This window comes from Gymnodraco acuticeps, unplaced genomic scaffold, assembly GCF_902827175.1.
Source record: "Gymnodraco acuticeps unplaced genomic scaffold, fGymAcu1.1, whole genome shotgun sequence".
NCBI lineage: Eukaryota > Metazoa > Chordata > Actinopteri > Perciformes > Bathydraconidae > Gymnodraco > Gymnodraco acuticeps.
The window spans coordinates 777,350-794,895 of record NW_022990647.1 but is presented as its reverse complement, the minus strand read 5'-3'; the positions used below and the strand labels follow the sequence as shown (position 1 = coordinate 794,895).

Here is a 17,546-nt window from a genome sequence, read left to right as displayed (position 1 = left end):
GAGGGAACTGGTGCCCTCTGTCGTTAGAAGAAGGCTTTGCCTCTAGACCAGACCCAACAGCAACTACAGGCAACATAGCATTAGCTTTTATTTTTATTATACAAGAATCAAAATTGTTTTAGGTTGTGGTGTTTCTATAAAAAGGCACAAGATAAGGTGGAGCAAATAGAAAATAACTGAACAATAAAGGTATTTGGTGATACTAATGATATAACAGATAACAGTCTAAATTTCTAGAATAACAGTAACTTCTGTGGACGATAGGAATACCTTGAAGGCAAAAGGAGCATGAGTATTTTCTGTAAACGGGGACACGTTGTAGGTATTATCTTTCTTAGTGCATATTTGTCTGGAGCCACAGAGCTACAGTGTTGAAGGAGCAGCTGAATGAAGGACATCATTTCAGAACACTCCTGTGGGAAAGTGATGACAGGTGGGAAGAGAAGTGGTCTGGGAGCTGAGAGGATGAGAGAAAGTGATGGGGAAAAAAGAGCACAGTTTATGTGAAATAATAACTTGTTTAATAATAAAGTGAAGCAGTAACAAAACAATTCTCCTGTTCTTCTTTGGAAAAAAAAAAGCATTGCCAGTGTGACGTTTTGAAACTGAATTAGGAAATAATTGGATTCCTAATTGAGTCAAAGCGTAAGTGTTGTGTCTGTTTGTGCATACCTGTGCACCCAGCCTTGAGAGGTACCGGTTGCGTAAGCCAAAAGCAGACATGGGTGCCGCCTTTCCAGCCAGCTCACCCTCTGACACTTTACTGGATCGCCTTTTATTCCTGCAGGAATAATAATGTTGACATTCATCTCCAGCTTGAACTAACAAGCACTATTATTTTTGTATTACAGACAGGATTAATAAGCCACAGTCTGCTGCACAACGATAAAAAAACACCTTATTACCATTGCGGTGCAGTGAACATAAACCTACTGCAGCAAAAAACAAAGCAAATTCAAATGCTTTCAAATAATTGTGTTTAATTACATGCCATGTCTCATTAACAATTGTGATTTGGTTCTACAAAAATACTTATTTTAGTGGCTTTCTGTACAATCTCACTGTCTTTCATTGTACAATGGATCTTGTGTAATTTCTTGTACACAGCTCAATAACAGTTGATACTTTCACACAAACATGTTCAGTTAACAACCACCATAGTGCAAATGAGTGATAGGTGAAGAGAGTGGCATGTTTCTGGTTGTACAGTATGACACTCTGGTCATTATAATGTGCAATCACAACATTTTAACTACATGCTACTGACCGGCTTCTTGCACAGGTTGGGCACTATAGGGTAACTTAACTCCAGATTGAAAAACAGCGTTAGACTCAAGTCTAACCATCACTGGTAATCAACAGTGATGTCACAGTGCAAGGGACAACACATCCTCACTCCCAGGTCGGCCTATGTTGACGTTATGTCAAGTCCCCTGTCGGCTTTTTCCAACGCAAGGGGGGGGGCCTTAGCGTCTATTTTCAACGCAAGGGGGAGCCCTTAGCGTCCATTTTCAGCTTTCCGGGATGTCCATATGCTTCTATGGACGCTCATGGAAGCACGGCATTCGTTTGTGTCGGCTGCCCTTAAAGGCAATGTGAGCGTCCATTCTCATTGGATAACGGAGAATTGTACACCCGGAAGTAAGTATTCCCCTTACTGTCGATTGATTTTACAGTGATATCTGCACTACTCATCGACTAAAACACACCAGATTATCCTGGTTAATTACACAACATTGATTGGTTTAAATTGTGTGCAATGCTTTTGTATTTTTCCCCTTCGATTCGGAGAAAACAAATATGTTTTCGGAGTAAAGGATGGCAGAAGACACTACACTACCCAGAATCCCCAGCTATCGTTTGGACTACACCATGTGCTCTGTTTGACGTCACGTGATCTTCAAATTTCTCCCTGCAGAAAAAAAAAACATGGCCGAACTTCGTTTTATTCTCGGTGGAAAATGCCTATTTTAAAGTTAGTTTGGCCATTAAAATGCGTTTTGATGTCATTTGATGCGAGAAATATGAGTTGTTATTTCAGATTATGTGTGCAGTGGATGTACATGATCTTTAGTTTACTAGTTATTACGAAGATTACTTCAGGAAATTGCGTCCATAACGTTTTCATTATTACCAAGGTGGTTGCTAGGGACGCTGCTATCGATATTATTTCTGTTATGTTGTGTAACTGTTTAATGGTGTTATCTTTATTGCTACCCCCTTCCCCGTCAATGTATAGTGTTGGTCCACAGCGCAAACATATTAGTTTAACAAAATCCGCATCTAAAGATACGTTATTTTCCCCTGTGCAATTCCAGTCTCACATCTCACAGTACATCGTCATTAACAAATACCGGAAACAGACCGAAAACATTTAAAAAAAATAAAATAATACTTTATTCCGAGTGTGCTTGCTTTTCTCTTTGAAAGTCATCACATACCGGCATTGTAATACACGGTTCGGCTGCATTAAATATTACATATCTGCCGTAGTTCTGTATTTATAGAGCCCTGATGAGAAGACTTCTAGACAAACATGAGGAACTGAAAACGTGACGTGGATCATAAATATATCAGCCATTAAACAACATCTTACATTTATTTTCACACAATACGTCTCCTTGCAGTATCAACACTAATTCGGCTGACTTTTATATTTGATCCAATTGGTAGATAGGCTGTATTTACACCATAACGGTGCAGAGCTGATATAAAGGGACACCTAGTGGTTAAAGCATGTTATTGAATTTCATTATTTTTATTATTAGATATTAATAGGATCCCTATAAAGTATATTCATTACTCGTTATTCTCTACTAATAGTTAATTAAAGACTGTATATAATGACTATTTTGCACATCCCTTTCAAGATTTCATGATTTTCTAAGGTTTATTGACATAATTATCATATAGGCCTACACAACTATGGTGTAGTTATGCATTGAATGAAAAACTTGGGTCGCAGGTTCCTCAATAGTGCATTACAAGACATCTATCAATATGTGTGCATACCTCCAGCAATGTTAACTATATGTTGAAGCATTTATTTTAACTGATATTATACATAATGTATTATACTCTTATAAAATGTATGTAGATATTTAATCTCCGGTATTGAACAATCAATAAATAAAGAACACAGAATTGTTGAATATAAAACACAGAATTTGTGTGATTATACTAAATGATTTACAAATAAACACCACTGCATATTTAACTGTTACACATGCTGATGTAACGCAAATGTTCCAACTTGGGATCAATAAAGTATATCTTATCTTAAGCTGATTGATGGCTACTGCCATATTTGCAAAATGTGCCTCTGAACCTTGACAAGTGCATGTTTCAGGCTTTTCAATTAATGTAATGTAATCAATTAACAACAGGGGTCACAAACATAAGACCAGCTGTTAAATAAAGCTCTTCTGACCTTAGCTGGCATGTGTGTATATATATATTAATGCTGCCCATTATGGGCACAAGCAATTTTTACCCATTTATTAATTATATGTTTTAAATGTGAGTGTTTCCTACCCCCTAAACCTCCAGGGATGTACACAGTTTAATACTGGCAACTTCTTATTATGGGAAATACGAAAACGTCTTTTAAAACTACAACTCCCAGTAGAGACGTGCCATAGATAGAGAACATGTTGCGAAACAGAATAGCCAGCATGTGTAGATCTGGGGACGGGGTGGGGGAGGGGGGGACGCGGTGGACCCGTTCAAATCTAGTTTTGGACAGTCTGCCGTGATTCCATCCCATTTCAAGTGCTGTTCGAGGCTCGGCGTAACCCTCGGAGCACACTCTCCAATCACAGAGCTTGAGGACTATCACGGGGTTTGTCAAACAGAGCACATGGTGTAGTCCGAACGATAGCTGGGGATTCTGGGTAGTGTAGTGTCTTCTGCCATCCTTTACTCCGAAAAAATATTTGTTTCTCCGAATCGAAGGGGAAAAATACAAAAGCATTGCACACAATTTAAACCAATCAATGTTGTGTAATTAACAAGGAAAATCTGGTGTTTTTTAGTCGATGAGTAGTGCAGATATCACTGTAAAATCAATCGACAGTAAGGGGAATACTTACTTCCGGGTGTACAATTCTCCGTTATCCAATGAGAATGGACGCTCACATTGCCTTTAAGGGCAGTCGACACAAACGAACGCCGTGCTTCCATGAGCGTCCATAGAAGCATATGGACATCCCGGAAAGCTGAAAATGGACGCTAAGGGCTCCCCCCTTGCGTTGAAAATGGACGCTAAGGCCCCCCCCCTTGCGTTGGAAAAAGCCGACAGGGGACTTGACATAACGTCAACATAGGCCGACCTGGGAGTGAGGATGTGTTGCAAGGGAAGGCCCTATAAAACACTTCTACATCACTGCAGCAAAGTGAGAAGGCAAACTATGCAAGAAAAAAATAACAATATTTTTTGGGGGCGTTAAGTTACTCTTAATTATTAGAGGACTTATTTGCCCAACTGAGGTAGTGATTGTTTATCCGCCACAGTTTTCGACCTTGATACCAACACAGGGATACATCTCTTCCCACTTTACTGGAATTATGAGATTTAATCAGAGTGCATTTTGTCTCAACGTTCAGATGAAGCAAGCAAAGATTTGCGGGCAATTGCTTACCAATACCACTTAGTTTCCTGAGCTTGAAAAGGTTGCAACATTTTCTAAAAACATGTTTTATAGGTCACAAGGATAAAAGCAGTTTGTAAAAAGCTAAACATCTGGGGAATTATTAATACATGGGTATATGCACTTGAAAGTGAGCCTCTTTCTTTTAATTGTCTTTCAGATCATTATAGTGATATAATATTTGATGATGCAACAGAACATTTATCTTTATGAACTCTCCAAACCAGTGAAGAGCAGGTAAATTAATTTAGGAATCAAATAATTAAACATTGAAGATTTAAACAAGAGCTATGCTCTTTTAGACATTATAAACTATAAAGGGTCGATGACGCATATGATTAGAATTAAGTATGAAAGTCCAGAAGGGAGGATTTTGGTTGGCAACTTTTGTGAATGCTGACAACTGATATGTACATAAACAAACTGCTGAGTTGTCTGAAATAAGGCGAGTAACAGGGTTGTTCTGAGAACAAGTTGTAAAAAAACAAAACATGAAAACATCCACAAAGTTACCATTATATACATTTAAAACAATTGAATGAATATAGAAATCCTATATTGGGTGATCAATTAGCATGTCATAAAATCTAAAAAGATCTATCATATAATAGATCATTGTCTTTTGCTTAAAAGGGTTTGAAAAAACTATCAAAGCATCTTGACTTTTTCCGTAAGTTTGACACACACACAAGTCAGTGGAGGATATGACATCAGTGTGAGAGGTCAGAGAGGAACTGTTGAGGCCAAACTGAAACGTGTCATTGGTCCTCCTGGTAGGGACATAATAAGCTATAAAAGGTTGGTTTTGTTCAGACAGTCAGTTGTGATGGGAAGAGCCACAGCTGACAGCACTGGGCGGAGTCAGTAGTGCAGTCCCGCCCCGTGGCAGTTGATTGACAGCTCTGGGGTGGACAGTGCAGCCTGCTGGCTCTGAAGCCCAGGACTAGCCCAGTGTTCCCTCATCATCATCATCATCATCATCATCATCATCATCATCTGGAAAATATCAGTCACAGAACGGACCAGAAAATATTAGTCTGCGTTTTCACAATAAGAAAATATGTAAATAGATTAAACAGATAAATAAATGCATAGATAGAGAGAGAGAAAAATAGATGGCGGTATGGCAGACACAGATCTTATCTCTGGGACGTTTCACTGTAAAAACGGTTCCGATGTTGAAGTCAATAAAACTCTATTCTCTATCGTAATTTACTTGCCCTAAATAAATAAAAAATCAATGTGCGTTTAACTAAGTAACACTTAAGTAACAATGAGAACATGTTTTAAGAACTCATTAATTTATAAATTAATGTTCACATTTTTTTAACCTTCTTATAAATACGTTTTGGAAAACTTCATAAAAATGCTTTTGTCAACACCACGGTCATGACACGCCCTCAAACGAGAATACCGCGGTGTGAGGCTTCCTGTTCCTCTTTACAGCGATTATTCGGCAGCTGTACATGTGCTTGCTTCTGAACTACTTCAAATCATCGTAAAACAATTAAGCATACCACCTGAGTTATTAATTACTGCTTTTTAACTAGCAAGTGTTATTTACTTTTCTTGTATTCACCGTTTCGAACGGAACATCGACATGCCAGCGCCATTACTGCTGTTAAAGTTAGACTCAGCCCTGTCATGCTCATGTAGTCTATTTTTTTGCGCAAATGGTGTTGGGCAAAGTTTGCATCAAGTGCTTACAGACACAATTCTGTTCAAAGTGGTTAAGTTAAGAGTATGTATTAAGAATCGACTCGGCAAACCTTTCACCTGTGCCGCTCTAACGGCCCGTCCACACTACAGCTTCGACAGCTTCAAAAACGGTTTCCAACGCGTCTGCCCATTCACTTTGAATGGGGTGACGTCACTTTTCGCCGAACTGCATTGTGGGAAGCAGAGCGGAGCTTTCCTGGCGTTTCAGGCTGCAAAAGTAGAGCAATGTTCAACTTTTGAAGCTTCTGAAGCTTTCGTGGAAGCGTCAGCCAATCAAATCATATGCCAGTACAAGCTCTAGCCAATCAAACCGCTGCTTGTGTGTCAGGGATTCATGTGATTGGTTGTTGGTCGAGCATCAGACACGCCCAGCTCCAAGCTTTTTTTTAAGCTGTAGTGTGGACGGGCCGTAAGCGTTGGCCGGGCACCGTCATGCGGTCACGGGGCTCAGAGGCTCTGGTGCCGAGCATGTTGTGCGGTAAAATACCTCCGCAAAAACTATTCCCTACTACTTTATAACCCAGCGGTTATGTAAGAATAAGTTACTATAATATAATATTGGGAGGGATGAAACCCTCTTTAATGGTGGTCACACATGCAGAGCACACTGCACACAGTGAAATTTGTTCTCTGCTTTTAACCCATCCTAGTACCAGGAGTCTAGTAGGCTACTAGGAGCAGTGGGCAGCTATTGCACAGCGCCCGGGGAGCAATGGGAGTGAGGGGGGAAGGGGGTTGTCCGGTGCCTTGCTCAAGGGCACCACGGCAGGGCATGAGGTGAACTGGGACCTCTCCAAGTAGCAGTCTACACTCCATTTTTAGGTCTGGTCGGGGACTTGAACCGGCGACCCTACGGCTCACAGTCCAATCCCCTACTGACTGAGCCTAATGCGCCTATTTTATATGAATTCCTCTGTATGCATTTCACCGTTTGTTTTACTGTGAGCAATGAATTATCTTTCTACAATCTTGATGTATACCCAATTTAAACTCATGGTCTGCAGTTACAGCATCCAGTTGTTATTATACAATATGAAGTGCAAACTATATTTTTCATGCTTATGTAACGCTATAGATGCAAATCCATGTTTGAATCTGCAGGAGAGTTAACGTTAGCTCTCAGTAGCCAGTGACGGAGGTGCCATTGACTTCAGTTAAGGTGCATTCAGGCGCAATTCAATAAAAGTGTGTATTGGGCGAAGATGCATTTATAACGTCGGCAAGATGTGTTCAATGTAGTCCAGTAAAATGCAGTCTTTAGCGAGAAATATCAATAAATACTGTTGTATTAAGGAGATGTTTTACTACAATATAAAGTAGATATTAGACGGTATGCAAACGAGATAAAGGAGTGTATATTGAAGTAATTAGGATCCGCTGTGTTGAGAATCATGGAATTTTACTGGTATCTACCAATACCATCCTTAATAAATACCATCCTTAACAATTTATATAAATACAATACCATTTTAAATGATACTTATGTTTTAACAGTGGCAAACCGTGTCTATCACAACTGGACCTTCTGTAGACACACACACACACCCTCCGCCGCACCCCTCCGCCTCCGTTATAATGTCTGCCTTTTCACTGAATTGTCGTCTTGAAAAGGGTACTACTCCCAACAATTCGCAACAACATCATCTTCACCTGTTGCACTTGCCATTTCAACGTTAAAAACAATAAAACGGCATATGAATTGCTTCGTGACATTTATTTAGATCCTCTGTCTCGAGCCAGTGAACTAGCGGGCCTTCTAGAATACCCTGGAACCGAGGGAAACTCTGAAAGAATACGCCCATTGGCTACAAATCAATATATGATTGGTTGATCAAACTGTCAATCCAAAGGTACGCTCTCATTCAGTGCAACGGCCAGGGTATTCTATCAAGGATATAGAATACCTTGGTTGAAGGATATTCTACCCAGAGACAGATCTGATTGGTTGCTTTTTTTTTCTAACACAAAACCACTGAAATGCGTAGTGCATGGACCGAGAAGGACAAACAAATCAATGTAACACTGTAATATTACAGATCAACAACACAGATACGATTCTCATTTATTCATTTTACATATACATTTTATTTATATAATTAAATCGATTTTTTGTTTGTTTTATCTGAGTGTTCCAGGGTATTCTCTAAATACCTTGAAGGGCCTGACGGTTCGTCACTGTGTTTTAATTATGTTTGATAAGTTGGACATTTTATGAACTATATCAATATCATGACTATGAAACCTGCAGGTCCGCTACAACTCTTACTACTTTTAAATCCAGGCTGAAGACTTATCTTTTTGTCGCTGCTTTTAATTGAAACTGAGCCGTTGTGTTCATCAGTAAAGTGGAACTTCTGTGTGAACTATTCATATCTTAAACTGCACTGTAACTTTTTATTCATGTACTTTTTATTCATATATTTTTTCTTTTAATGTTTCTTTTATTATCTTTTACTGTTTTTAAAATGCCTTTGTCTGAATGTCTTTCATTGTTGCCTTGCCTTGCCTATGTGGTTCATTTTCTTGCAAACCAGCCTTTTTTTTGATGGCTTAAACCCCTTGTAATGCATGTGAATAGCACCTTGTTACCTAGTTACCCTCTGTTAACAGCTAATGTAATCTGGCAGTACCCGTTATGATTTCAAGATGGATTTTATTTTTGTTGTTGAGGAAAACACATGGTGTGTCCTGATTTGTAATCAATTTAGTGTTTCGTTTGTATACAGGGAACAGCAGAGGTCGAAGTGCAACAGAGGCTCGTGATGCACAGCATGAAGTTATACGTTGCCCACGAGCCAGATGCAGTTGGAATAACCATCAAGTAATAACCATGTGTCTCCATGTATGTTAATGTGTTGTGCTTTTAAACAAACTTGTTACTGTTTTATGAAAACTGTTTTGAAATAATCAAATTTTAATAATATGTATTAACATGTCCATAACATTCCTTTTTTTTTAAATCTATTTGTTTAATCTGCAATGTTTCAATGCTATCAAATATTTAAAGGGTTGGATTGAAATCAGGAAGAGTTTGTCGTATATAGGTTCCGGCAACTCAATTGTGTTTTATAATTTACTTTATTTATTCTTGTCTTATGTGGTTCTTAGCAGATTGTTATTTGCATTGGTTACACTTAATATCTTGGCTTTTAATTGTAGGCTCAATTCATCTTTTCACATGCAAAAAAAAAAAAATCACATTAGTGAGTTTATCCAACTCCTATAATTGACACATCTAAAAAAAGTTTTGGCAAAGTAACAAGTTCTTGAGTAGAGGAAAACAAAAAAAAAGTACGTTTCACCAACAAAAAAAAATGCAAAAGTTGACAAAATTTCTTGGAATCGCTTGACAATTTATTTTTTATTTTTACCAAAGCAACAGGTTTTACAGTGCATGCTACTTGTGAGAACAGAAAGTATAGTTGCACCAGGAGATCTCGTGTGGTTTGTTTTATCAAGCATCGAGTAGTGCACGTTTGGTGTGCTGTGAAAGTGAGACAGTAAAAAACCATAACCTCAATTAATGTGCCCACTTGGTTATGCTTACTAACACGCATTTGCAACATCATGTTGCAGTCGTCAAAGTCTTGTTTCAATAAGCACTTATACAAAAAGCGCATTAGTGTTTTTCCACCAAACAAGAAGGCAATTAAAGGCTTTAAGCAAAGCATAGTGATACTGCTAACATCGCTTTCATTCTGTTGTTTATTGTTTGTTTTTAATAGGTTAGGAAGAACCATAAATATGTAAGCTAAGACAAAACCATGTATGGAATTTTATTTTTTTATTTTGTCTGTGTTCACATAGATGAGTCAACATTGACACTGATAACTGATAAATTGTATCCTATTTTCAGAGAGGCCATAAATAGGTTTGCTGTAACAACCAAGAATGGCAACATTTCCATGATAACGTGACTGATCACATCTTTGAACTCCTGAACCTTGTAAAACTATTGAACCTAGGGGATGTGGATATGCAGTAAAAAATAAAAGCATGATTCTACAACTTTGCATGTGAATCATGTGTTTGGAGTGTAAAATAAAGAACATTTCCATAAAAGCATCACTTGACTGTACCGATCACATTGAAAATCATACATAACCTGTTAAATAATATATTTTTTAGCTAACTGGAAATTCTAACTAGAAACCAATTAGTACAGTGGTGCAGTGACGAGTCCTAAAACCCGGAAGTGAGTTAGCATTTTACCACTACTGGTTCCCTCGTCTCAGAGTCAATGGGATTTCTCCATGGCACGGATCACGTTTTGTTCTACAACATTAAATACATCAGCAGTGACCCCACTGGTGATTTTTTAATAGTGTACGTGTCTGAAAAACGATGGTTGTTAACAAGTGGCTGAATAGGTCTACAGAAGTTGTCGAGGACGTTGTACGTCATTACACCGAACACGGAAACACTCCCACTTTGAGTTTGTCCGCCCCTGTTCTGCTTGAAAGCAAGTACCTGCGCTCTTGCAAACTGTTAAAACAAATGCTTCAACTTTCACAATTTTGAATCTGTATTTTTTAATATCGATCTTAAGTTGACATGACGTTGAAGTCGTGCGACCCTGATGTACTCGGCTGTCGTTCGTTTTAGCACAACGTTAGCATTTTGCTTCTGGCGATTAGATTTATGATTCAAAAATTATAAAAGTAGAGTAGACATGTGGATATTATCCGGCTGAACAAAACGTGCATTTATCAGACAGGTTCGTTTTTAACAGACCTTATTTCGAGCTATTTTCCCAAATCCTATGGAGAAATCCCATTGCTTTTTTGTCGAGGGAACCCATGCGCAGCTTACTTCCGGGTAAATACGTCATCCCTGCACCACTCTATTACATATGTACCAAAATATGCCTCTGCCCCTTGATTAAATAAGTAACTTGATTAGTATTTACTTTTCTGAGATGCTTGTCTAATTGAAGGTAAGACGGCAGAAGCAGTACAGAAGTGTGAAGGGTCAAAACTACTCACTCTGCATCTGAAGTGGCTTCTTTCTGGAGTCTGGCTCTGCCTGCGGCTGACATGTTCAAATCTCCTCCTGGAGCAAGAGAGGGAGACGGTTAGATTAAGAGGTGAGTGGGGAGAGGGGTGTGCTGACGAGTAACAGGGTGAAGTGAGGAGATGTCATAGGATAAATGGAATATGATCGGTATATTTGGTGGAGAAAACTGAGACAGTACGGAGAGGGAGAGAGCAGAGAGGAGAAGTAAAGCAGTGATTTCAAAGCTCCAGTGTTCTCTTACCTTTAAGATAATCCACAAAGTACAGCATCACCACTGCCATCAGTGAAACTGCAGGAAATAAGGGGGCAAATGTGGGAAGTCACTGACAATGTCACTCAAAAGTGTCTAAAAGGAGTCCACACACAAACAGAAAATAACTGACCGCAGATGCAGACGCAGAAAAACACTTCTAAAAACAGGTATCCTTGATTGTCTAGGATAGCTCCTGCTGCCATGGCAACGAGAGCCAGTCCCAGGTTCTGGATAGACTGCATGCTGAGGGACGAAGGCAGAAGATCAACATCAGTTTGAATTAAAATAACAACAATTATCAGTCATATTGGTTTGTTTCAACTGTGAAAATGTATGTGATTGGTCATAATATAGCCATTGCAGTTACATACAAGCCATAGGCTGTCCCCAGCTGATGCTCTGGTACCACAAAGGCCACCATGGGCCACAGTGCACAGGCCAGTAAGGAGTAGGAGAGACCCAGGAGGGACTGGGAAATAGAGGACACACAGCTGTGATTACTTTTAATAATACAGGGCTCTCCACAGAGAACCTGGGTATAATATACTGCCTAAAAGAGCTTGTATATTGTATAATAACATGGTATGACAATATGCACTTTACAAACAGTTCTTGAAATATAGAAGTAGTGCAATAGAAATATCTGTTGATTCAGTTCTTAAGAAAATAGTTTTAAAATTAAATAAAAATACAATCTGTGTTTTAATTTATTTATACGCCAACTTCTATTATTTTTACCACCTCAGGCTGCAAGTTCACCTCACCATTAAAAACACAAAATGTGTCTCCACAAAGAAAAATCAATCAAGAGTTTGCAACTTTAAGTAGGAACACATGTCAACCACTTTAAGTTTAAGAACTTGTATCCGCACCCACTGTGACTCACATCTCTTAACAGGCGCAGCGAATGTACGATTACTGACAGTGCCATTCCTTCATACAACTAACCCGACCACTCTTTCTTAATGTAAAAAATCCAATGTTGTTGGGGTACAGGTACAACATTTTTTCAAGGGGCCTTACCATGGCGATCCATGGGTTCCAGAAGGTAAAGGCCAGCATCATGTGAGCGGCGAGTGTGGCGATCACAGCAACCATTACCCAAATCACATTCTTGCCTATCCTATCCACCATGAAGCCTAGAACTGGAGATGCAGGGGCTGAGATGATGTACACAATACTGGGGGAAAATAGAGAAGGATATTCATTTGTTATGACTAGAACCAAGGCAAATCCAAGTTTAGGCTGCTTAGCAACAGAAATTTGAGTTCAGAAAATATGTGCTGAAGTCAGTATTTATGTGTGAGGTGCCTTTTTTGTAATATGACATTTTCAAAGTATTCTTCATTCCCAGTTTCAGGGAGCTGAACATTTCTCAGATGGAAATGTAAATTGTCCAGCTGTCCGTTGGATCAAAGAAAATACAGGCCAGGAATTAAATGCAAAATAAATCAGAATCAGCAGACTATAGTGGATTGTTTGAAAAGGGCTATTACACCTGATCCGAGTTACCTGTTGACGGCTCTGGCTTCAGCTGGTGAGAAGTCAAATTTTTCAATGAAGAACACCCTGTAAATAAAAAGACAAGATGTTGGGCTCACAGTACGGAGAGCTGCTCAACCTTTATATTGATGTGACGACAAAAGGAGGAGAAATGGAGTTTTGCAGCAGGTAGGTCTCTGTCTTCTATTCATTGTTTTCTGCCATATTTGCATAACAAGTATTTGCTTTGTAAGCACAAACACTCGATAGAAAACCCATGTCAGTTGCTAAGTGATTTCAGAGTGCCTTTCAAAGAAGGACATGTAGATTGTAATATCCTCAATTGTTTTTTTTCACCGCAAACCCATTTGTCAAACCTCTTTCCATTTCTGACTCTCGCTCCATCCATTTGTGGTTCGATGACAACACAGCATTGTGAGGTTGCAGTGTTAAAGCTGTGATCAGGCACTGTCCTGATTTCATAGCGTTTCTCCATTGAATTCATGCCATGCCACTTAAACACAGTAGGCCTACCATATTGAGGTGATTTATATTTGTATTTAACAAAGGACAAGGAATGTTAAACACTGTTCTTCAAGCATTACATTAAAAAACTACCGCTCCATAATTTTAGCGTACAATGTCCCCGTTTTCAGAGTTAGGAGTTATTATAGTATCTCTCAATTGTGTGTGTAAAAGAAACTGATGAAATACTCACTGTCCCAGTCCAATAAAGGGGAAAATGGCGACATAGTAGCAAACGCAAATGATGAAGATGAGCCACAGGGTTAAGGGGAAGTCTTTCACGTCAGTCAACTTGATCACTTCGCCTAATATGCAAGATTAACACACATGCAACAGTTGGAAAGGCTTGTCTGATAAAGTATACAGTTAGTTCCAAGAGGAAAAATAACACACATTCATTGAACTGTTTTTACAAAGAAAGCCACATCACAGCAGAGAAAGTGCTGAAGCCAATGAACTTTCTGGCCAGAACGTCAATTTTAAATAGATAACAGCAAAAACAAAACACTATTTCATTGTCAACACTGACTTTACTAGTAAATATTGACAGAGGAGGCCAAAGAGGAAAAACAAAAGATAAACAAAACACAATCTTGGAATAGATTACCTGTTTTGCCTTGTTCCTTGTTGAGGATCTTCTCTGCTCTTTTGTCAAGGAATCCCAACACCAAGGCACAGGTGAGTGAAAACAGGCAGGTCACACCAGCTGAACATAGACAAATACAATTATAGACATGAATTCATATGGAGGAGTGACAAGAGAAATTAAAGCAATGTAAATTCAAGTTTTATGTTGGCGATTAGATTATCAAGGAATTTAAGTTATGGGGAAGGCTGATTGATTCTTTTGTCCATGTGAATTCATCTCAAATTGTCAGTGGCAGTGGAGACAGATTATAAAATGAAACACAACTGCAAGGTGTGCAATAGTAAAAGCACTTTAAGTAATGATAAAAAGTGACACTTCTTCTAACTCATGTGACTCATCTGGAACAGCCAGCCAGCAGCACTTTTAGTTCTCTAAACCACTTCTCTCTGTCTCTGCTCTGTGTGTTATCTGAGATCATTAGTTACAGAGAGAGGATCTAGTATCTTTAGCAGAGACACAGACAAAGCGCTCGTAACAGGACTCTTCATGTTTAACACCTGACAATTTCAAGCCTTGATCTCGAATGAGAAATGTACGCCTGGCAAAAGTGGAAATTCATGATAGTTACCGATCATGAGTGAAGCGCCGAGTGCGGTGTGTCCAGGAGCGCCAACGAGGGCGACGGCTCTGCTGTACACCCAGCCCATGATGTTCATGTTTACTGTGCTGCCCTTAAGACGAGTAGAGAGGAACATGAATGGACTATAGACGTTCATTTACTATCAAAAACATGGATTTCTATAAAGTGGGTTCAGTGACCTTGGCTACAGTCAAAACAAATGTTATTTGAAAACAATGATCACGTTGTGTTCCCTTACCACACGTGCCATGCTGAGCTGAAGGCCAAACACTAGATTCAGCTCCTTTCCTTTGAACCAATTCACTGCATAGGTGTTCTGGGCCACAGCCAGGGACTCTCCTCCAATACTGACCAGGAAATAAAACAGAGAGGTGGAGCGTGTAAGCCGAATGATAGTACATGACCAAGCTGATCCTAATATTTGTCTTCAGTGTTGAAGGGCTGTAATATCGGATATGTTGATATCTGGCTGCGGAAAAGTCGCCCTCATGCATAAGGATACAGAGAACTGGACACTGGTATATAAAGATGTTGCAAAATAGTTTGCCCACCCAAATACAAAACGTCCAGCTTCCATGAGCCAGAAGCGATTCAGCAAAGCTCCAGTAGCAAATATTACCTGCAAAGTTGAAAAGTTAAAAAACAACATACGAAATTAATATCTGTTGATTCATATTTAGATATATCATTTTTTTTAAACCACATAATTTTAGGAACATATATTCTGTATTTCATAGAATAACTATTACATTTAGATAGCAAAGTAACCTTACCTGTCCAACACAGACAAATAGGGAAAAGATGATGGTTCCCAGCCTGTAAAAAAGCAACAAAAAAATATTGAAAAGCAAAAAGGCTACGCAACTCTTTCACTTTCACTTTCGGTGACATACTGGACTTATAAATAGTACAATGATATAAGGTGTCAGTCTTTGTACCTGATGCCAAAAACCCTATCGAGCAGGAACCCCCCGAAGAAGCAGAGAACCACATTGGGCCAGGAGTACCAGGCATACAGCTGCATGAACTTAGCAGTGTTCAGATCCAAATCCTAGCACAGTCAGGAAGGTTAAATCAGAGTATTGTCCTCAACTGTTGTGGTTTAAACATTAAAGTCTAGGTGTAAATACAGACGTGTGGAGTGGACAAATAAAACAATCTAATATCAACATTCAGGAGTAGGATTAATGTTCATAAATGTTCCATTAAGGATATAACATGATGTAAAGCTCTGAGGGTGAATTACCTGGATGACTTGAGTTTGAAGTGCAGCTGGGTTATCATAACAGAAGTAGCTTCCTGGAACGAATTAACTACATTCACTTACTGTACACACAATGACAACGCATTTAATGAACGTCACATGAGCAACACAACAAAGCTTTATTTTTCCTGAATGTTGCTCATCAACTCAGTCACAAAGTAACAATTACGAGTGTTTAGGGAAGTGGGGCTTTTGAATGCTCACCAAATCCCAAGAAGCACATGAATACCAGGACCACCACTCGGTGCAGCAGGTGTCCGGGGTCGCAGATGGCCGGCAGGGGTCTGCCCGGTCCCCCGGCCGCCTGTCTGCCCTCGGCCTCATCTCCCTGCAGGCTCTGCCGCTCCTCATAATCCGCCATGTTCGTTTGTTTGGGATTTGCTGAGGGAAAAGTTGAAGGCAGCAAGGAGGATGTATAATCGATCACATGACCTGGCACGAATGTCACGTGGCATTAGCCTTGAAGCCGCTTTTAGCTTGTAGAGCTAACCACACGCTCGTGCCTGCCGAGAAGCACAAGCACCTCGCGGGAGCGCGCAGGGAGAGACTTGTTTCGATGTCAACACAAACTGTTTAAAGCGTCAGCGGCAGTGATGACCCTATGCGTACGGTTAGTAGTATGCCAATCACATAAAAGAGTTTAAATGCATTACTGTACACATAGGACTGTATCCACATAAATAATGAGTTTAAAAATACCATGAGAAAGCATAAAATGCACTTTATCTCCTAATTATGAGAAAAGTGTTAAAAAGGTGTTAGTTTATTTGTTTTATGTTTAATCTTGATACAAACTTTGTTTAACTATTCTTTTGAGACATAAAGAAACAGGACTTTATTAGAGGCAGACATCAAATTGTAGGCTACTGACCTTAGACTTACACTAACCTTTAGCCTATTTCACTACCATATTTTAAAGCTAGATGATGATTATGATGATTTTTAAGCATATAATGCTTCACCGAACACAGGAGGGGGCTTGGCTGTCTACAAATAAAGACGGCTAATTTTAATTCTTCCCAAATATATTGAGGCTGAACCTGAACTTTCAGCTTGGGGGCCCCCTAGTGGCCGCAGGGGCTCTATGCATCTGCATAGTCCGCCTATAGGAAGAAACGGCCCTGCCATCAACAACCAACAGACAAGTAGCTAGCCTTTTCCCCTTCTTTGTTGCACTGTTTGGGCAATGCAGTTTTGAGGCTGTGTCTGGCAGTTTTTGGGAAATAATTGTGTCCTTAAGTGGCCAAAATTGATGATTGCATATTTGAAGGAAGACCTCAGAAAGGCTTATCTCTCTTCTTTGCCTTTACACATTTCAAAGTTAAGGTCACCTTTGTTTTTGCATGTTGTTGAGTTCTAGCTCTGTTTTAAAGTGGAGTTAAATTTGTGTACCCATTGGCCATAATCTT

General features: G+C 39.4%; 1 protein-coding gene across 6 annotated transcripts; it reads right to left on the bottom strand.

Moving 5' to 3' along the window:
* Nucleotides 1–71: 71 nt before the first annotated feature.
* mfsd1 (major facilitator superfamily domain containing 1) lies at nt 72–16,665 on the bottom strand. 6 transcript variants are annotated; one of them, XM_034229417.1, is made up of 17 exons: nt 16,342–16,665; nt 16,120–16,172; nt 15,812–15,924; nt 15,647–15,689; nt 15,425–15,492; nt 15,112–15,220; nt 14,862–14,964; nt 14,252–14,350; nt 13,838–13,949; nt 13,150–13,206; nt 12,661–12,817; nt 12,009–12,106; nt 11,768–11,880; nt 11,626–11,673; nt 11,354–11,420; nt 673–781; nt 72–457 (listed from the first exon to the last, which is right to left on the bottom strand). In XM_034229417.1, the coding sequence occupies exons 1-17, from the start codon at nt 16,496–16,498 to the stop codon at nt 398–400; spliced, it is 1,566 nt and encodes a 521-aa protein (XP_034085308.1). In that variant the 5' UTR covers nt 16,499–16,665; the 3' UTR covers nt 72–397. The 6 variants fall into 6 exon arrangements, 5 of the variants coding, with proteins under 5 accessions (XP_034085308.1, XP_034085311.1, XP_034085313.1 ...); XR_004570326.1 differs by lacking the exons at nt 72–457; nt 673–781 and adding exons at nt 961–1,391; nt 4,381–5,645 and having other exon boundaries at nt 16,342–16,661; XM_034229420.1 differs by lacking the exons at nt 72–457; nt 673–781 and adding an exon at nt 4,551–5,642 and having other exon boundaries at nt 16,342–16,662.
* Between the last annotated feature and the right edge of the window lie 881 nt (nt 16,666–17,546).